The sequence below is a fragment of the Muntiacus reevesi genome, chromosome X, assembly GCF_963930625.1.
Source record: "Muntiacus reevesi chromosome X, mMunRee1.1, whole genome shotgun sequence".
Classification (NCBI taxonomy): Eukaryota; Metazoa; Chordata; class Mammalia; order Artiodactyla; family Cervidae; genus Muntiacus; species Muntiacus reevesi.
In genome coordinates, this window is record NC_089271.1 from 53,648,034 (window position 1) to 53,664,879 (window position 16,846).

A 16,846-nucleotide genomic window follows, 5' to 3' on the forward strand; every position below is an offset into this window, starting at 1 on the left:
CTTGCAAAGATCTTTTTATTTGCTCTGCCCGATGGACCTGCTCATTCCTCTAGTCTCTTCCACCACAGAAAGCATCTTCTTGGACGTTGAGATGACTTTGAGAACTAAAGCTTCTGCTGCCGCAACCCTGTCCTGGGGGAGGCAGGTAGAGAACATGCACGCCAGCCCACCCCGATACTGTAGGGGTCCTTCCTCCTCCTCCAAGATCTGCTGACAGGGGCTGAGGTGGGCTCATTTCTGGGGAACATGGGTGCTGGGTGCCACATTCCCCATATTACAGGAGCAGACTTTTCAACCCTGGGCATTTTATCCATAAGGGCTTTGCCCAAGCATTGTTTCCCTACAGCCCAAGCTGCATATTCCATTTGTAGAAATGTCCCTGCCTTCTATCCTAGCTCAAAGCCTAATGAAAATTTGCCTTTGACATTCTCTCTGATTTCAGCATTCCATACCTTCTACCTAGAGACTCAGAACTTAGTCCGTTGGGAATGCAATTTTTCCTAAACCTCACTGATCTTCCAAAGTCTTTCTCCCCAATGCTATTATTGGTCCTGTTCAAAGTTTTATTACCTTTGCCTCAGTAAAAAAAAATAAATTTTACTACCTTTTGTAGGTAAGAGGTGGTTGTCAGTCATTCTGGTTAGATATTTGTTGTTTGAGAGCAGCTATGTCACCTCCCAGGACCTCAAACTTCCTATCTGGCAAATAAGAACTGTACTATCTAGCCTTGCTGGGTTCCCAGGAGTGAGGATAAAATGGGATGTGTGCAGAGAATGCCTAGTACAGCACTTGGCATGTAGGAGGCTAGGGATCTTAGTGACCATGGAATAGATGAGGTTTCACAGCTTTCACATAACCAGAGAAGTCTCTCTGCCTGTACCTGTCAAGTTAGAGCAGCAAAACCACTTGTTCAACTTCAGATTGTGCCTGACGCCCTTGTGAGATGTCCCTGCTTTCAAAGACAGTATTACTCATTCGGCCACAGTGGGAGCCAGGATTTCCTGTTCATTCCCTGTCTAGCCCTATGGGGAGTGCTCAGTAAATAGCAGTGTCCAAAGCAAACAAAGTCCTGTCCCAACTCTCAATCTCCCCAAGTCCCCAGTATCACCTTACATTATTTTCCCTGCCGAGCCACTTAGGTTGCTGTAAATTGTATGCACTCTTTGAATCAAAGAGGCAGTTATCTCGATGACTTGTTGTGGATGAGGATTGATTACGGTAGGAACTTGGTGCCTGAGTGAAGTTATACTGCTAGAAGACATCCTGCCAGACTGGAGAGGGCATGGGCTTTGCAATCAGTTTATGGAGAGGCAGCGTAGCACAACTTGGAGCCTGGCCTCAGAGGCTACACTACATGGATTCAAATCCCACACTGTGTGTGACCTCAGGCAGACTACCCAGCAGTTTATCTTTGCTCATTTTCTCAAGCTATTTAATAGTGATCATAATAATAATAGTATCTATTTCTTGATGGCTTTGACAACCATGTGAGTTGATACATGTAAAGTACCTAGAACAGCACCTGGTACACAGTAGACACTCAAATGTTGGTAATCATTATGTTGTTCAAATCCTGGCTATACCACTTGTAGGATGTGTGACCTCAGCTTTCTTAGCTGAAAAACAGGGTCCTGTTATAACATATCTCATATAATTGCTAAGTTAAATAATTTTATATATATGCAGAACTAACTGGCATGAAGCATGAAAGATTTAGATGTGTGCTGATTTCAGTTTTCTTAACAGCACCAAATAGGAGCCAGTTAGCGTCCCAACCACTTCCAGGGGCCATAACAAGCAGGATCTCAACCCTACTTCAGATAATCACCATCACAACTCCCTAGCCAGCTGAGCTGGAGAATCCTAACCCATGCTAAAAGTTTTTCCCATGTCTGAGGGGAAGGTGAGTTCAGCTGGTAGGGGTAGAAATGGGCATGAAGTGCCTCCTGGATGGCTGTCCACATGTCTAAAAGCCTAGCGTCTAAGCAGACCTACTTAGCTAATCTAACAGACATTAGGAGGCCAATATGTCCTTCCCTCAGAATATAAAAGAAGAGGCATGCATGGGCACAGACACACCTGTATTGCTGCTTCCAGCTACTACAATGTGTAAATTTCACTGCTTTCCTTCATGGAGTTACTGGCTGACAATTCTGCATCCATCTTCTGCTTATCCCACCCCCAACATTAACACTTTTTCTCCACTGTCTACTTGCAGATCCTTCTTTTGGCAAAAGTTTCTGAAGGTAAGCCCAAATCTCACTTTATTCTAAAAGATAATAACTCACCCTTAAAAGATAATTACTATCCGGCAGTCACTGTTCTAAGTGCCTTGTATATGTTACATCATTTAATCCTCTCAACCAATGTATGAAATAGGTACTGTTATTATTCCCATTTTTTAGATGGGAAGGCTTAAGAATTCAAACCCAGGTAGTCTGGTTCTATCATCATGCCCTTAAACCACTATTTTATATTTCCTCTCCTTTTCCCCCCTACATTTTATTATGAATATTTTCCAACATATGGAAAAGTTGAACAAGTTTACAATGAATATCTGTATATCCACCATTGAATAGATTCTACAATTAGTATTTTACTATGTTTACCCTATCACATATCTATTTGTTCCTTTATCCGTCCACAAATTCATCTTAAATTCTTTATGCATTTCTAAGTACTTTACCCCATACATTTGAAAACTTAAATGAAATCAACAAATTCCTTGAAAGGCAAACTACAAAGCTCATTCAAGAAGAAATAGATAGTCCAAATAACTCTGTATCTATTAAATAAATTGACTTTGTCATTAAAAATATTTCCACAAAGAAAACTCTAGGCACACACGGCTTCAATGATGCATTCTAAGAAATACGTAAGGAAAAAAAAAAGCCAATTCTATACAAACTCTTCTTGAAAATAGGAGAGAAGAAAACGTTTCCCAACTCATTTGGTAAGGTCAATATCTAGATATGTAAACTAGACATGGACATCATGAGAAAACTACAGACTAAAATCCCTCAAACATCAATACATAAACAAACAAAAAAACCCTTAACAAACTATGAGCAAACCAAATCTGGTAACATATAAAAAGGCTAATATGTCATAACCAAGTGGGATTTATTCTGGCAATGCTAGGCTAGTTCTTGTTTCAAAACTCAATCAATGTAGGACTTCCCTGGTGGGGCAGTGGTTAAGAATCTGCCTTCCAATGCAGAGGATGGGAGTTCAATTCCTGGTCAGGGCACTAAGATATCACATGCCTTGGGGCAACTAAACCCATGTGCCACAGCTACTGAGCCCACACCACAAGTAGAGAGAAGCCCAAGCACCACAAGGAAGAGCCCAAGTGCTACAACAGATGATCCTGCATGCTGCAACTAAGACCCAATGCAGCCAAATAAATAATAAATATTTAAAAAATCAATCACTGTAATTCACTATATCAACTGATTAAAAGAGAAAAACTATATGATCATCTCCATAGATACAGAAAAAGTATTTGAAAAAATGAATCCAACATCCACTCTTGATAAAAGCTATCACAATACACTAAGAATAAAAGGGAATGTTTTCAACCTGTTATAAGGCACCTACCAAAAAATCTACAGCTAACATCAAACTTAATAATAAAAAATTGGGAACAAAGCAGCAGTATCTGCTCTCACCACTTCTACTAAACACTGTATTGAAGGTCTTAGGGAGTGCAATAGGACCCCTTCTCCTAGAAAAGCCATACACAGTGGAAACGAAGACAAAATTATTTATATTTGCAGATGACATGATTGTCTCTGTAGAAAATCTTTTAAAATCTACCAAGAAAAGTGAGTTTGGCAAGGCTGCAGGATACAAGGCCAATATACAAAATTAAATAGCATTTCTAAATGGTAGTAAAGAATTTTAATTTGATCTTAAGAAAACAATATTATTTACAATGGCATTAAAACATGCAATCTTAAGAGATAAATGTAACAAATATGTGCAACATCTGTATGCTGAAAACTAGAAAATAAGCTGTATAGATCAATGCACTTCAAAAACTCAAGCATACATATCCATTAAATAAAGTTCGATATTTGTTTACAATATTTTAGGCAAAATTTACTTTCAGTGAAATGCACAAACATTAAGTATACATCTGCTGAGTTTTGTAAAATGCATACACCTGTGTAACTCTCTTTTCAAGATATAGATCATCACCCAACAAAGTTTCCTCATGCTCTTTCCCAGTTCATCTCTGTGATACCTCCCACAGGCCACCACTGTTCTGAAATTTTTTTCCTATAGATTAGCTGTTTTAGAACTTTATATAAAGGAATAGTAGAGTATGTACTCTTTTATGTAAGGCTTCTTTTACCCCTAAGTGTCTTTCTTTTTCCTTTTTCATTTGGCTGTGCCATAGGCAGCATACAAGGTCTTAGTACCCCGGCCAGGGATCAAACCTGTGTCCTCTGCAGTGGAAACGCAAAGTTCAAACCACAGAACCACCAGGGAATTCCCTTGTTTCAACAAAGAATATGTACTGAGCAATCACATATGCTAAGTCATTCAGAAGTGTCAGTCTCTGCACCAACAGTTCAACACAGGAATTAACTTCTAGTTTGAATGCACCAGCCAAAAGGTGGCACTAGGAAAGCTATGGGGAAGGAGTCTGGCAGTGAGCTGGCAGTGGCATGGGAAGTCCTCCTAGAAATACCATGGGGGATGGTGGTGGCTTGTATTAGGGATGTAGATCATAACTAGGGTATAGTTACAGCCAATTTAGACCTGGATCTCTTCTCCAGTCTGACAGACAGACTGGAGCAAAGGGAAAAGATTTGTCCTTCAGAAGAGCAGAAAAGTCAGACCTCTGGAAGTAAAACCTGGGAGACATTTGCAAATTTTGCAGCTCCAAATAGTTTTAAAGCAGGAAATGAAAGGCAATACAGTAAGTCCCCTACATACGGACATTCAAGTTTCAAACATGCAAACTGTGTTTGCATGTCCAACCATGTAAGTTAGTTCACATGTCTGGTGTACATTGTCATGTGCATGCATTCTCTACAAGTGGTTGTCCTTTTCTGTACTTTACCGTACAGTACTGTATAGAGTACAGTAGTACAGTATCTTTATTTCAAGCCCAGGATTTCCAGAAGCAAGCATAAAAGCAGTACTGCTAAGAAGCACCAAGGAGTAACGATGGGAACAAAAGTGAAAATAACTGAGAGAGCAGAGTGACAAGAGGAAGAATAACTGAAGAGATACACGATGTAGGAAACGCCAGAGAGATTTTCTTTATCTGAGGAGGCATTGTTAGTTTTTGAAGCACAGGACCCGAATGTAGAATGTAGAATGCAACAAAGGTTGCAGCAGGCATTCAGAATGCAATCTAGGGCTACCAGGTCATCTATGACGAAAGTAAAAGAGCTACTACCTAGACATCACTGGACTGTTTTTTTCAAGATGGTAGATAGAATTGAATCCAGCAAGGAACCAGAACCTGTGCCGTCAACATCAGGCATGAGTGAAATTATACCTTGCCCTCCATCTCCTATTGCTGATGATCCTTCAGCTCTACCATCTCCCACCTCCTCCAGACAGTAACTCTTGCCTGTTCACCTGATGCCAGCCCCTGTATGCCACTGTTGTACTTTTCAAGGTACTGAGCTGTAATATTAAAAATGTTTATTTTTTTGCATTTGCTTTTTATGTTTTATTTGTGTGAAAATATTATAAACCTATTACAGTGCAATACTATATAGCTGATTGTGTTAGTTAAGTACCTAGGCTAACTTGGTTGGACTTATGAACACACTCTCAGAGTGGAATTCATTTGTATGTAAGCGACTTACTGTACATGCTGTTTTGTACCAGGTACTGGGCCTGGCACTCTATGTTACACAAACTCATTTGATCCACCCAACTAATTCATAAGGCAGCCATTATTTTCCTCCAACTTAAAGATGAGACTATAAGACTTTATTTAGCACTGGCTATTTGATGAGGTAAAAATTCTTTTCTTTTTCCCTTTAAAAAATCACATAACTGCAACTCTTGATGGTTGGATGACTTGCAAAAGGTCACTCTGATACCAATTATACAGTCAGGATATAAAGCCCACTTCTGTTGGTTTTGTGAAGCTAAGTTATTTTATTCTACCTCTAAAAATGATGATTTCTTGCCCAAAGCTAGTAAGATACCAGCTGGTGGACCCAGCACTATATAATTTTAAGGCATTATAATTGTTATATTTCGAATTATTTACCTAGCTTTCTCCTTGCAAACAGAATAATGAAGATCATCTATCCAAGAACCAAGTCCTTACCTGCACTGTCGGCTTCCTGGGTTTCCAAGTGTTGCCAGGTTTCAAGCTGCTGTCCTCGAGGGTACCATGCTGGGGATTATGACAGCAAGCTGAACACCGGATGCACTGGTGATGGTGGCACCGGCAATTGTAGCAGTTTGGAATCATATTTCTCTTTCGCAAAGCAGGACAGATTTCCCCAGAACAATAAATGCAAGGGTCATGGACTACAGCTCCCTGGACATTACAGGAGTAAGAGCACGTCCTGTGGTAATCAAAATCACCACAGTGTAGTGGCTTACAGCACATGGATTGTTCTAGACCTTTGCTTGCAAAACATTCTGTGTAAGTGGGAGTTTCTGACTGAAGGGGTGATATGGAATGATATGATTGGTCTGTGGCATGATAGGGTTGGTCTGTGGAGTGATATGATTGGTCCATGGGATGGTGCCTCAATTCTCTATAGCTGGAACTCATTGGCCGAAAGTTTTGGTCAATAGGTTTTGGTCTCTGGGTAAAAGTCTTGTTATGAGTGGTTAAACCTGGCAAATGAGATGTAGATAAGGATTTGCTACTCTCTTCAAAGAACTTTCGTCTGTCTGCAAAGGGCAAGAGGATGGCTTCCTCCCCAGCTTGGACAGTAGACACTTTCAATTCCTTGTCACCTGGGTTGGAAGGGCCTTCCATGGCTAGTGCCACATGTGGCTGCAGGTTGTGCTCTGGTGACCATCTCCAGTGACCTCCACAGACTCCATGGTGAACGTTTGTTTTTTCAGAGTCTGAGGAGGATGGGTCAGATGCTTTCCACCAGCTGTTCGGGTTCAAAGAGGACTGGCCAGATCTCTGGCCAGGACTCACTCGTCCCTCCAAGCCAATCCTAGATTCTTGACCCTCAGGAGCTTGACTGAGGCACTCTGAAGACCTAGCTCTGAGTATCATGCTCTTGTTGAAGAGTTTGTCTCTGGGGCTTGGTGGTTTTTTATATGAAGATAGAAGAGCTGAGTTAGCGGAAGGAAGTGGAGGACTTTCTAGGGTCTCTTCAGTCTCTTCCACTGGCTCCTTGGTGTAACACAGCTGTGACAAGGGACTCTTGCCTTTCTGGAGCTGGGCCTTCCTCCTCTGAATTTCATTACGTAGATTAGTAGCAAAACGTTCACTCTTCCGCCGGTTTTGGATCGAGCGGCCCCGGTACCCTCCATTTCGCCTACTGCCCACCCGGCCACACTCCTTGGGCTCACTGTCCCCTTCCTCAGTTGCCTCTGTGCTGCCAGCTACTTTAGGGGTTGAAGAACAGTCCCTGGTTTGTTGAGCAAGGGAGCCAGAGGACTGCTGGCTGACCAGTTCACCGTCAGCTCTGCTTGCTCTGTTTGGATCCTGGAAACCTCTTTCTGGATGGTGTACATCAGTCTCTCCATGTGGAGAACTGCTTGGGCTCTGATGACCTGAACCCAGAGGTCTGTCATCCACTGGCTTGGTCTTTCTCTCTTTGCTCAGCTGGTCCTGGGATCCTCCTGCAGGGGCACATGGGCTTTTCTTGCTTGTGTGGCTACTGTGCATGTGCAAAGGGGATAGAGTCCACTCCTGCCCATCCTGCCCAGCTTGGAGCTCTGTCCCTTTGCTGTCCCTAGTATCGAGGTGCACACGCTGCAAGTGGGACACCAGCAGCTGTTCAGGGGCACTGTGGCGATGCCCTGTGGGTCCTGTGAGGTGTGGAGAGCTGCCAAAAGAAGAAGTCTTAGCTAGCTCTGCTGAAGCCTGGTTGAGTGGGCTGGAACCTATGCTGGAAGTTTTGTCATACGCTTTTGGGACTCCGACAGCTTTGGCTGAGGCCTCCATCAGTAGATGCTCAGAGCCCTTCTGGCTAGACTCAGGAGGTTGGCTGAGCTCACAGTTCTGATGGCCCTCATTTGTCACTTGGTCTTGCCCGCTGAGGCAGCAGAACCTATTAGGGTTCCTTGGGGATAGCATGGTGTCCAAGCTAGGTTTCTCCTTCTGTTGCAAGGAATCTATAAGCTCAGAAGCCCTGCACTGCTCTCCATTGAAGAGTTGGGCTCTGGAGGCCTGAAGACTGTCTCGCCTCACTGGAGGTTGAGGGGGACCTCTGACAGCCTTGGCAGGCTCTGAGTGGGAGACCTCCTGAGGACAAGATGACATCTGGGAACTAGGAGTCAGGTGACCCCCACTGGTGCGCCAGCCACCTCCTGAGGTCTCGACCACATTAGGGCGACCATTAGGGGCTTTAGTTGGCCCTGGGCCTTGCATGATACAGTCCACAGAGGCTGGCTCCTCTGGCCTGAGGGAAAGGGCACAGTCAGAGGCATTTGAGCTGGCTGAGAAGGAGCTATAGGCTGAGTCACGCTGGTTGGGGTATGTGCTCTGGTCAATGGGCAAGAGATGGCCCTCATAGGTGGCTTGGCCTGGTTGCTCCAGGCTCTCCATACTGCCAATGGAGCTGCTTTTCTCAGTGCTGCAGTGCCGGGAGAGTGGACACCACTGCACACACACGTCACTGCAAGACACAGGACACATGGGTTAGTTAGCCACGTCACCAGATTACTTTCCCACCTTGGCCATCCCTGCCACGGAAGAAGGCAAGACAACCCAGAGGCTCCATGCCACAAGGGAGAGGGAGATAAGGCAAAAGAGGAAGGAAGAGGAACGGAAAGAGCAGGACGCTGGGGATGCCACAGAAATGTGGTAAAATGGGAGACAAGACAATATGTGGAAGAAGAATAGGGCAAGATCCAAAGACTAACAGTGGGAGAACTCCACTAGGGGTAGTCCTCTGTTTCTCTGCCTTAAGTGAGTCTAGAATTGCTTCTGGCCTGTTGCTGTCCCCTGGGAGCCAGCTATCTGCTCTCTGTTTGGAGAAACAAGCACAGACTATTAGCATTTGAGAGGGGCCCTAAAGGGCTGATTTAATTTCAGTCAGCCTATTTTGTAAATCAGCGGTTCTCAAATTTGAGCATGCATCCAAATCATCCAGAAGGTTCAATGAAACACAAGTGACTAGGCCTCATGCTCAGAGTTTTAGGTCTGGGTGGATCCTGAGAATTTTTACTTCTGACAGTTTTCTGGGTGATGCTACTGCTGTTGGTTCAGGGACCACACTTTTGAGAACCACTGGTGTCAAGCAAGCCCTACAAAGGGAAGTGATTGTGAGGGGGTAATTTTCTCAAGATTACCCAGCTATAGTTCACGGCCCAGACAGGGCAACAGTTTTAGCATTCCCCTGTTCTTTTCTTGATAATAGTAATCCTCACTGTTTACTGAGGACATATGATGTGCCAGACACTTTCTAATGTCTCATTTCAAACTGAAGGGGAGAGATTATTATCTCCACTTGACAAATGAGAAAACTGAAGCTTAGAGAGCAGAAGTAAAATGACAAGCTTATATTGCTGCTAAAGAAGCAGAGATGGAATTTGAACCTGGGCCTCTGTGAGTCTAATGTCCTGGCTCTTCTGCTACACTGTCTATTAAATGGAAATGATAGTGGTATCTGTATTAGAGGGTTGCTTTGCGGGTGAAATCAGATAATAAAAGTGAAGGTCTAGGTGCCTAGTGAGGGCTCAACACCTGGTTGAGAGTAGCACCTCACTTGATTGTTGTTTTCATGATTATTGTTATCAGCATCCCCTCTACTATAACTACTGACATTAATAGTGGCCCCTGTCCACCCAGGCTGCCCTCATCTCCCACAGCAAAGCCAAATTGGGGAGACCAATGAAGGAACTAGTATCAAACACAATCTTGAATTTTAAGTACCATTTTCCATACACAAAGCCAAACTGAGCCAAGTCATGCCAGTAACTCCCTGTCACTAGAACCCCAGAGGTTGCAGGCGGCTCAGAAAGGCCACAGTTCTGAATGCCAGAGCTGAGCAGTGGCAGGCACCCACAAGATCCTCTAGTTCAGCCTCTCCTAATTCCTGCTCACCGCCTTGCCCCTTAGCCACTCTGCTTACTTGACCTCTGGGCTAAGAATCCATCAATTCCTTGTTGGCAGGGAGATTTGCTATCCACCCCCACCACCCTTCCTGCTGAAAACAGCCACACCCCCACTTAAACAGAAGCCAAGCTCAGAATGTGTTTCTGTGTATCCTTTCAGAACAAAACTGCCCCTGCCTCTGCCCTGAGCCCCTGGCTTCCAATATCAAATAAAGATACAGAGTCCGGGCAAACTCAACCCTTAGCCTCCCTGAGCCTCATCAACAGAAATTCCTTCTCAGAGAGAAGATCTTGCTGTGGAAGGGAAAAGGCAGCTTAAGCTAGCAACTTTGCTGGCTCTGGGCTTGCTTAAAAAGTTCTCTGCATTTGCTGGGTAGCTCCCTAAATTGAGAGATCCTCATTGCAGGTGGACCCTGTTATTCAGGGAGGTCCCCATTCTGAAGGCTTTGGTTGTGTGACAGAGTTGGATGAAAAGCACTAGATGTGGTCACTGTGAGTTGCTAGAGCTAGAGATGAGGACCAGAACCCAGGCCCGGGGTCACCGACAGCAGAGACTAGGATGACAGGGAGTCAGGGAAAGAGATTGCAAAGGAAATAAGGTGAAGAACAGGAAAGAGAAGTGTCTTGCAAGCCATGTGAAATATTTCAAGGAAACATTTTCTAAAAGGAAAGGGACTGTCCCAAAGTCACAGAGAGTTAGCAATAGATGATGATCGGAAGCCAGGCCCTCTGGACTGCCCCACCCCCCTTCATTTTCCAGGAGCCTTCTGGAACCTTCATTTCCAGAGCACTCTGGGCTCTATAGTCTCCAACGGGGACTAGAGCACTCCTGAGTGACTGGGTGGTCTAGCCTCCAGCCTGTCTTGAAGGGAAGGTTCCAGACTCACCTTGTGTTGCAGCCGGAATGCCAGGACAAGCTGAAGGCTTCAGAAGGGAAATGCATGGTGGTAGCCGCTTCAGGGCATCCCTCCAGCAGCTTGGCCACATGCCATGAGTGCGGCCTACTGACAGGGGCGTTTCTCCTAGAGCAAAAAGGGACAGGAAGTCAACTTAGGGAACCAGAGCTGAAATCACTTCCCAGGCAGCTTCCGCCCCCACCCCCTCTTTCCCTTAAATGAAGTAGCACATCTTGCAAGGAACTGATGTAGGAATCTTAGCAGCTACCCACTCAGCTCCCAGAACTCAAATCTCCTTCACCCCAAAGACAATCCATGGACATACAGAATTTTAGGGTCATAGGGCTCTTTTGGTCATGGGTATAACCCACGCATGTACAGCAATGCCAGACACATAGTAGATGCTCAATAATTATTTGTGGAATATGTGAGTACTGTTGCTCAATGAACAGTGTGCCCACTCTAAACTTTCTCTGAGAAAAAATAAATGTAGCCAATCTTCCCATTTTTCTCTAAGAAAGAAATAGGTAAATCATTGAGAAGCTTGAACAAGTCAACACCAACTGACTGTCAATTCTCCAGTTTGGGACTCATTCAATTTGATAAGCATTTGTTGTCTGTGTACTGTGTACCATCTGTGCATACCTCTTGGGATACAGAGATCAATCAAGCATAGGCTTTATTCCTGAGAACTTACTGGTAAAGGCATTGAGAGAGGGAAGGACAAGATGGCCACAGAGGTGAGGCTGCTAAGTTTGTAGGTAGAGGTTTGGCAAGGAACCCCCATTTCAGCCAGGGAGAATAGAATAACGTGATAGATGGCATGGTACTAGGCTAACAGGGAAGATTGGCTATTCAAGGGCAGGGGTAAATAAAGAGAAACAGGTCTGAGGCCAAGACCCTGGCTGCAACCACAGTACCTGTCTGGTGCAGGAGGCTGCAGTCACAACTCTTGCACTGACAGGCTTCTACAGGACCCATCCCTGTGCTCTGGTATATTTCACATGAATAGAAACCACCCTTGGAAGTGGGGAAGAGCATGTATGGGGCACAGGTAGTGCCAGAGGATAAAGAGATGATTGATATGAGAGAGGGAGAGAAAGTGGGGAGAAGAATAAGAGGGGGGGGGAGGAAGAGGGCAGAGGGCAGAAGAGAGAGAGAGGGAAGGAAGGAGAGGGGAAGGGAAGGGTGAAGAGAGGAGAGGACAGAGGAGGAGAGGTGAGGAGAGGAGAAGAAACAAGGAGAGAAAGACAGATATCAGTTGGGCCAGGTAGATGACAGAGATAAGAGGGAAGAGATGGTACAGATATAAACAAATGACAGAAATGGAGAAGTCTGAGAAAGAGTACAGGGAACTATATAGGGAGAAATGGATGACAGAGAACAAGATGACAGAGTAAGAGAAACAGATGATAAATAAAGGAGATGACAGAGAGATAAACAGATGATAGTTTATTTACTAATTTTTTCATTCAATTACTGTGGCAGGTTCCATACTAGACAGTGAGGAAGCAGAGTTGACTAAGATAAGGCCCCTGGTTTTCAACATGCTTGTTATAGAGTGGGATAAATCAGCTCTCTACCTCCCAGGAGCAGCAGTAGAGAGACTAGAGCTGAATCCATATTCACGGGGAATGCCCCTTATCCTGGCAGAAATACAGAAAATCCCATCAGGGCAGAGCTCTAGAGGGCTAAGGCCTGAAAAAGTAGTCCTGAGGAAAATGGCCTTGCTGGGAAAAACAGGTGTTGAGTAGTAACAGGCCAGATGCAGAGAAGGAGATATAAAAGGAAGGGAACTGGAAGATGCCTGCCAAAGGTCAGGAACCAGAGCCACAGATCAGCAGCAGCAGTGAAAATTTATGGGAAGGAGAGGAAGTGAGGGCCACATATTTAACCACTGTTCTATTATGGATTTCAGAGTGCCAGCAGGGAGGCTGAAGGCACTAGAAGACCTTGGGGGAATGTGCCTGCTCCAGAGTTTCACACACAAAACCATGTTGCTAGAAATCTCTCCAGTGGCTGTTACCCAGGAGTCATCCATTAACAACTATTTATAAAGCATCTCATAGAGGTACTATGTACTAGTAGATACTACACACCATGTGTATCTAACTATGTGCCACAGTTCCAGGCACTGAGGATACAGTGGAGAACTGGGTACCTCTCTTATTTGGGGCTCTTCTTCCATATTCAGCATTTTTGAAGTTCTGAGTCCAGGGTTTAAAATGTGGGCAGTCAGCCTTGATACCACCTTTTTTACAACCATCCAATCCATTATAGAGTTCTACTGAATCTTCTTTTACAATATCTCTTTGGCTTGGCCTCTTTCTCTCTCTCCCCACACCCATACTATTTTCACTGAGACTATTCCACATAACCATACTTCTCCTCCACAGAACCTGCCACCCACAGCTCCTGTTCTAGTCCAGGCCTTTAACATTTTGCGACCAAAATACTGTGTTAGTCTGGCAGCCAGTCTCACCTGGTTTTACCTCCAGTCACTGCTTTTAGATCATATGTCAAATATCAATTGGATTGTGGTACTCTCCTATTCAAGAATCTTCACTGGTTGGACCTGACTTTCAAAGCCCTTTCTAAGCTATCTTTACCCACCCAACCTAACCTCTTACGTCTCTGCTCCAATCACACTCTGCAACCAGCTTTGTGCCTTTGCTTTGGTTTTCTAGTAGAATCTAACATGGGCCCTGGAATTGGACATTGGTTAAAATCTCAGCTCCACCACTTACAAGCTCTGTTGTTTAGACAGGTGCCTTTACTTCTCAGAGGTCTAGCTGCTATGACAGGAAGATGGTGATGCTAGTACCTAATTAATAGGGTTGTAGTGTTCAAATGATATAATGCTTGTCAACTGCCTAGAATAGAGTTTCAGTTACGACTGTGTTCCCTTTGCCTGGAATGCCCCCTCCTATTTTGGTACTCTAAGCCCCACCTGTTCTTCAAGATACTGCTCAAGTAATGTCTATTCCATGGAGCTTGTTCTTAGTAATCTAGTCCCCACAATTTAGCCCATCAAAAATAATGTTTGATATTGATCATCATCATTTCATGTACATAAGTCTCACCCTATGAACTATATCAAGCCCAAAGGTGATAAGACAAAGACAAATGAGTCAGATCTACTAAGTTCATAGCCTAACATTACCACTTTGGATGTGTGATTCTGTGTAAGTCACTTAACCTATCTGAGCTTCAGTTTTATTATCAGAAAAAAAAAGAACAATAATCCTTACCTGGTTATGTTACTATGGGGATGAGGCAGAACATTCTCAGAGCTTCTGGGACACATACTGATGTATAGCATATGGTCAATAAGGAGAGGGTACTGTAATAAGAGTTGTCGGCTCAGACTTAGCCTTCTTGATAGTTCAGAGTCCTTCCACCCAAATTTGCCCATCCACTGTCCAGGGTTCCACTAGCATCACCCTTGCCAAACTTTGAAAGGTAGCTTACAAAGCCTCCTACTCTCTCCAGGGTTTCTCCAGAAGTGGGAAACAACCTTAAAGGAGATAGAAGCAAGAAAGTGGAGGCTTTGAGAACACTGAGAGAAAATTACAAGCTACAGGGAGGAAAACCCCAGTGCAGGAACTGCAGTCAGAACAGGAGCCTTCTAATCCTAGATTGTGAAAGGAGAGGAAACCATCTATCGGGTCTAATACTTGGTCTACTATTATTCCTAAAGAGCCCTAGATTTGGAGTGAGTCCACACTCATATTCTAAACCTAGCTGTGTCACTGGGGGCACAGTCATTCTCTGAGTTGTAATTCTTTACCGGTAAAATGGAGACAATCAACAATCTTACTCATGATTTAAAGTCTGGATTAAATGCAGTCCCACGTGTGAACTCACTCAGCATAGTGCCTAATATACTATTAACTTAAAAAAACAACATGGACCATTTACTAGACACGTAAGATGTACCTGGCACTGAGCACTTTGCATGCATTAGCTGATTCAATCCTCACTCCAACCTTATCAGTAAGCACCATTATTATGCCCCCTTTTATGGGATGCGGAAACAGAGACACAGAGAGCTGAACTGCTTTGCCAAGAACACACAGCTAGTAACCAGTAGTTGAGAATGAGGCTCTGGTCCTCCAACCCTTGTTAGGATACCACATGCCCCACCTCCCCAAAGAGGGATCTATCTCAAAGAGCTTATATACCTGAGTCTTCTCCTAGGCATTCCCTCAAGAAGCTGTCAGAAAAAGACAGTCTCAGTAGTCCTAAAGTTTAAACCATTCCCTCCTTAGGCAGTGGGGAAGGAGGATGAGAAGAAATAAGCAAAGAGGTAAAAGAAAATGCCAACCACCAATCTAGCTATAGAGGCAACAGTCTCCTACCCTTTCTCCTAAGGCACTATTAAACACACTATCATTCATTGGGGCTTCCCGGGTGGTACAGTGGTAAAGAATCTGCCTGCCAGTATAGGAGATGCAGGAGACGTGGGTTCGATCCCTGGGTCAGGAAGATCCTCTGGAGTAGGAAATGGCAACCTCCTTCGGTATTCTTGCCTGGAAAATTCCATGGACAGAGGAGCCTGGCAGGCTATAGTCCATGGGATTGCAGAGTAAGACACGACTGAGCACACACACACACATCATTCATTACCCCAAAATTCCTTTCTTAGGAAGCAAAAAGAAAGGGATATTGAAGAAAGAAAGCAGAAGGGGGAAGAAGGGTAGCAGCCATGATGGCCATGGCTACCAGTAGTACCTACCATGGAAGTTGCCCAGGATGGGGAGATAATTTAGGAGAGGGCTAGGTATCCAGCCAGTTCAGACGGTCCTCAACAACCCCTCCAGCCAGCCCCTGGGGTTTCTTTCTGCAGGCTGGATCCTCCCTTAGCTGAGACTCATTTGCCTTCCTTTAAAACCTTGTGAGAGAAGGGGCCATCGGCCCAAGCCCCTGAGTGTGCTCCAAGGGGCTCAGGCACAGTCAGGTCCCAATTCCAAGAACAGAAAGGAATAGCACCGAAGGCAAGGTATGGCCATCAGCCTGGTTGGGCCTAGAGGAGGCCACCACCTTAGGGAATGAGGGCCAGTGTCAAGAGCTGGATAGGAGTGAAGACGCTGCTCCAGAAAGTAGCCAGCACCCTGGTGGCAAAGGGAAGGATGAAAGGCAGTTCCAGCAGCACAAACAGCCCTCCTGTTCCCTACTCCAGCCTCCTCTGAGCTCTGGCCCACCCCCTTACATAGCTCAGAGGCCAATAAGGAAGCTGGGCCCCCAGCCACTGCTAGAACTCAGGAAAGGAGCAAGGAAATGATGTTTGGGAAAGATAAAGTGGGTGTCTAAAAATTTTTTTTTAAATACACGCAAGTGAGAGAGAAAAATACCCCAGACACATACACTTAAAAGAATTCCTGTGCTTCCTGGACCGGGTTGACTCCACCCAGCCATCTCCGCAGGTCCTCTGAGCCCCAGAAAAGGAAAACCCAGATCAGCTAGGCCCAGCAGTCTCCAGGTCCAGCAAAGCAAGTAGCACTACAGCTGGTTTTACATAGCTGGGGGCAAGGGACCTAGAGATCTCCCAGGATGAATATCCTGTTGAGACAGAAAGATTCACAAACCATTCTGGACTGTATTTTCAGAGTCTGCCCATCCTATGGGCATCTGAGCAGACCCAGAAGAAACTGCATTTCACACCAGAGACTCCAACTCCAAAACAGTGCTGCTTGGAGTCAGCATCCCTGCCT

At 44.7% G+C, this 16,846-nt stretch overlaps 1 protein-coding gene across 5 annotated transcripts in view; it reads right to left on the reverse strand.

The window, feature by feature from the left end:
- The window catches only part of SHROOM4 (shroom family member 4), a 236,925-nt gene that overhangs the window by 38,615 nt on the left and 181,464 nt on the right, over positions 1-16,846 (reverse strand). For 3 of the 5 annotated variants that reach the window (XM_065914842.1, XM_065914841.1, XM_065914844.1), the window contains exons 3-4: positions 11,124-11,258; positions 6,308-8,795 (exon numbers count right to left, since the gene is read on the reverse strand). In XM_065914842.1, coding sequence (XP_065770914.1) covers positions 6,308-8,795; positions 11,124-11,258 — 2,623 coding nt within the window. Of the gene's footprint in view, positions 1-6,307; positions 8,796-11,123; positions 11,259-14,383; positions 14,476-15,870; positions 16,276-16,846 lie in introns of those variants that run through there. The other 2 variants (XM_065914843.1, XM_065914845.1) reach the window with 2 other exon arrangements.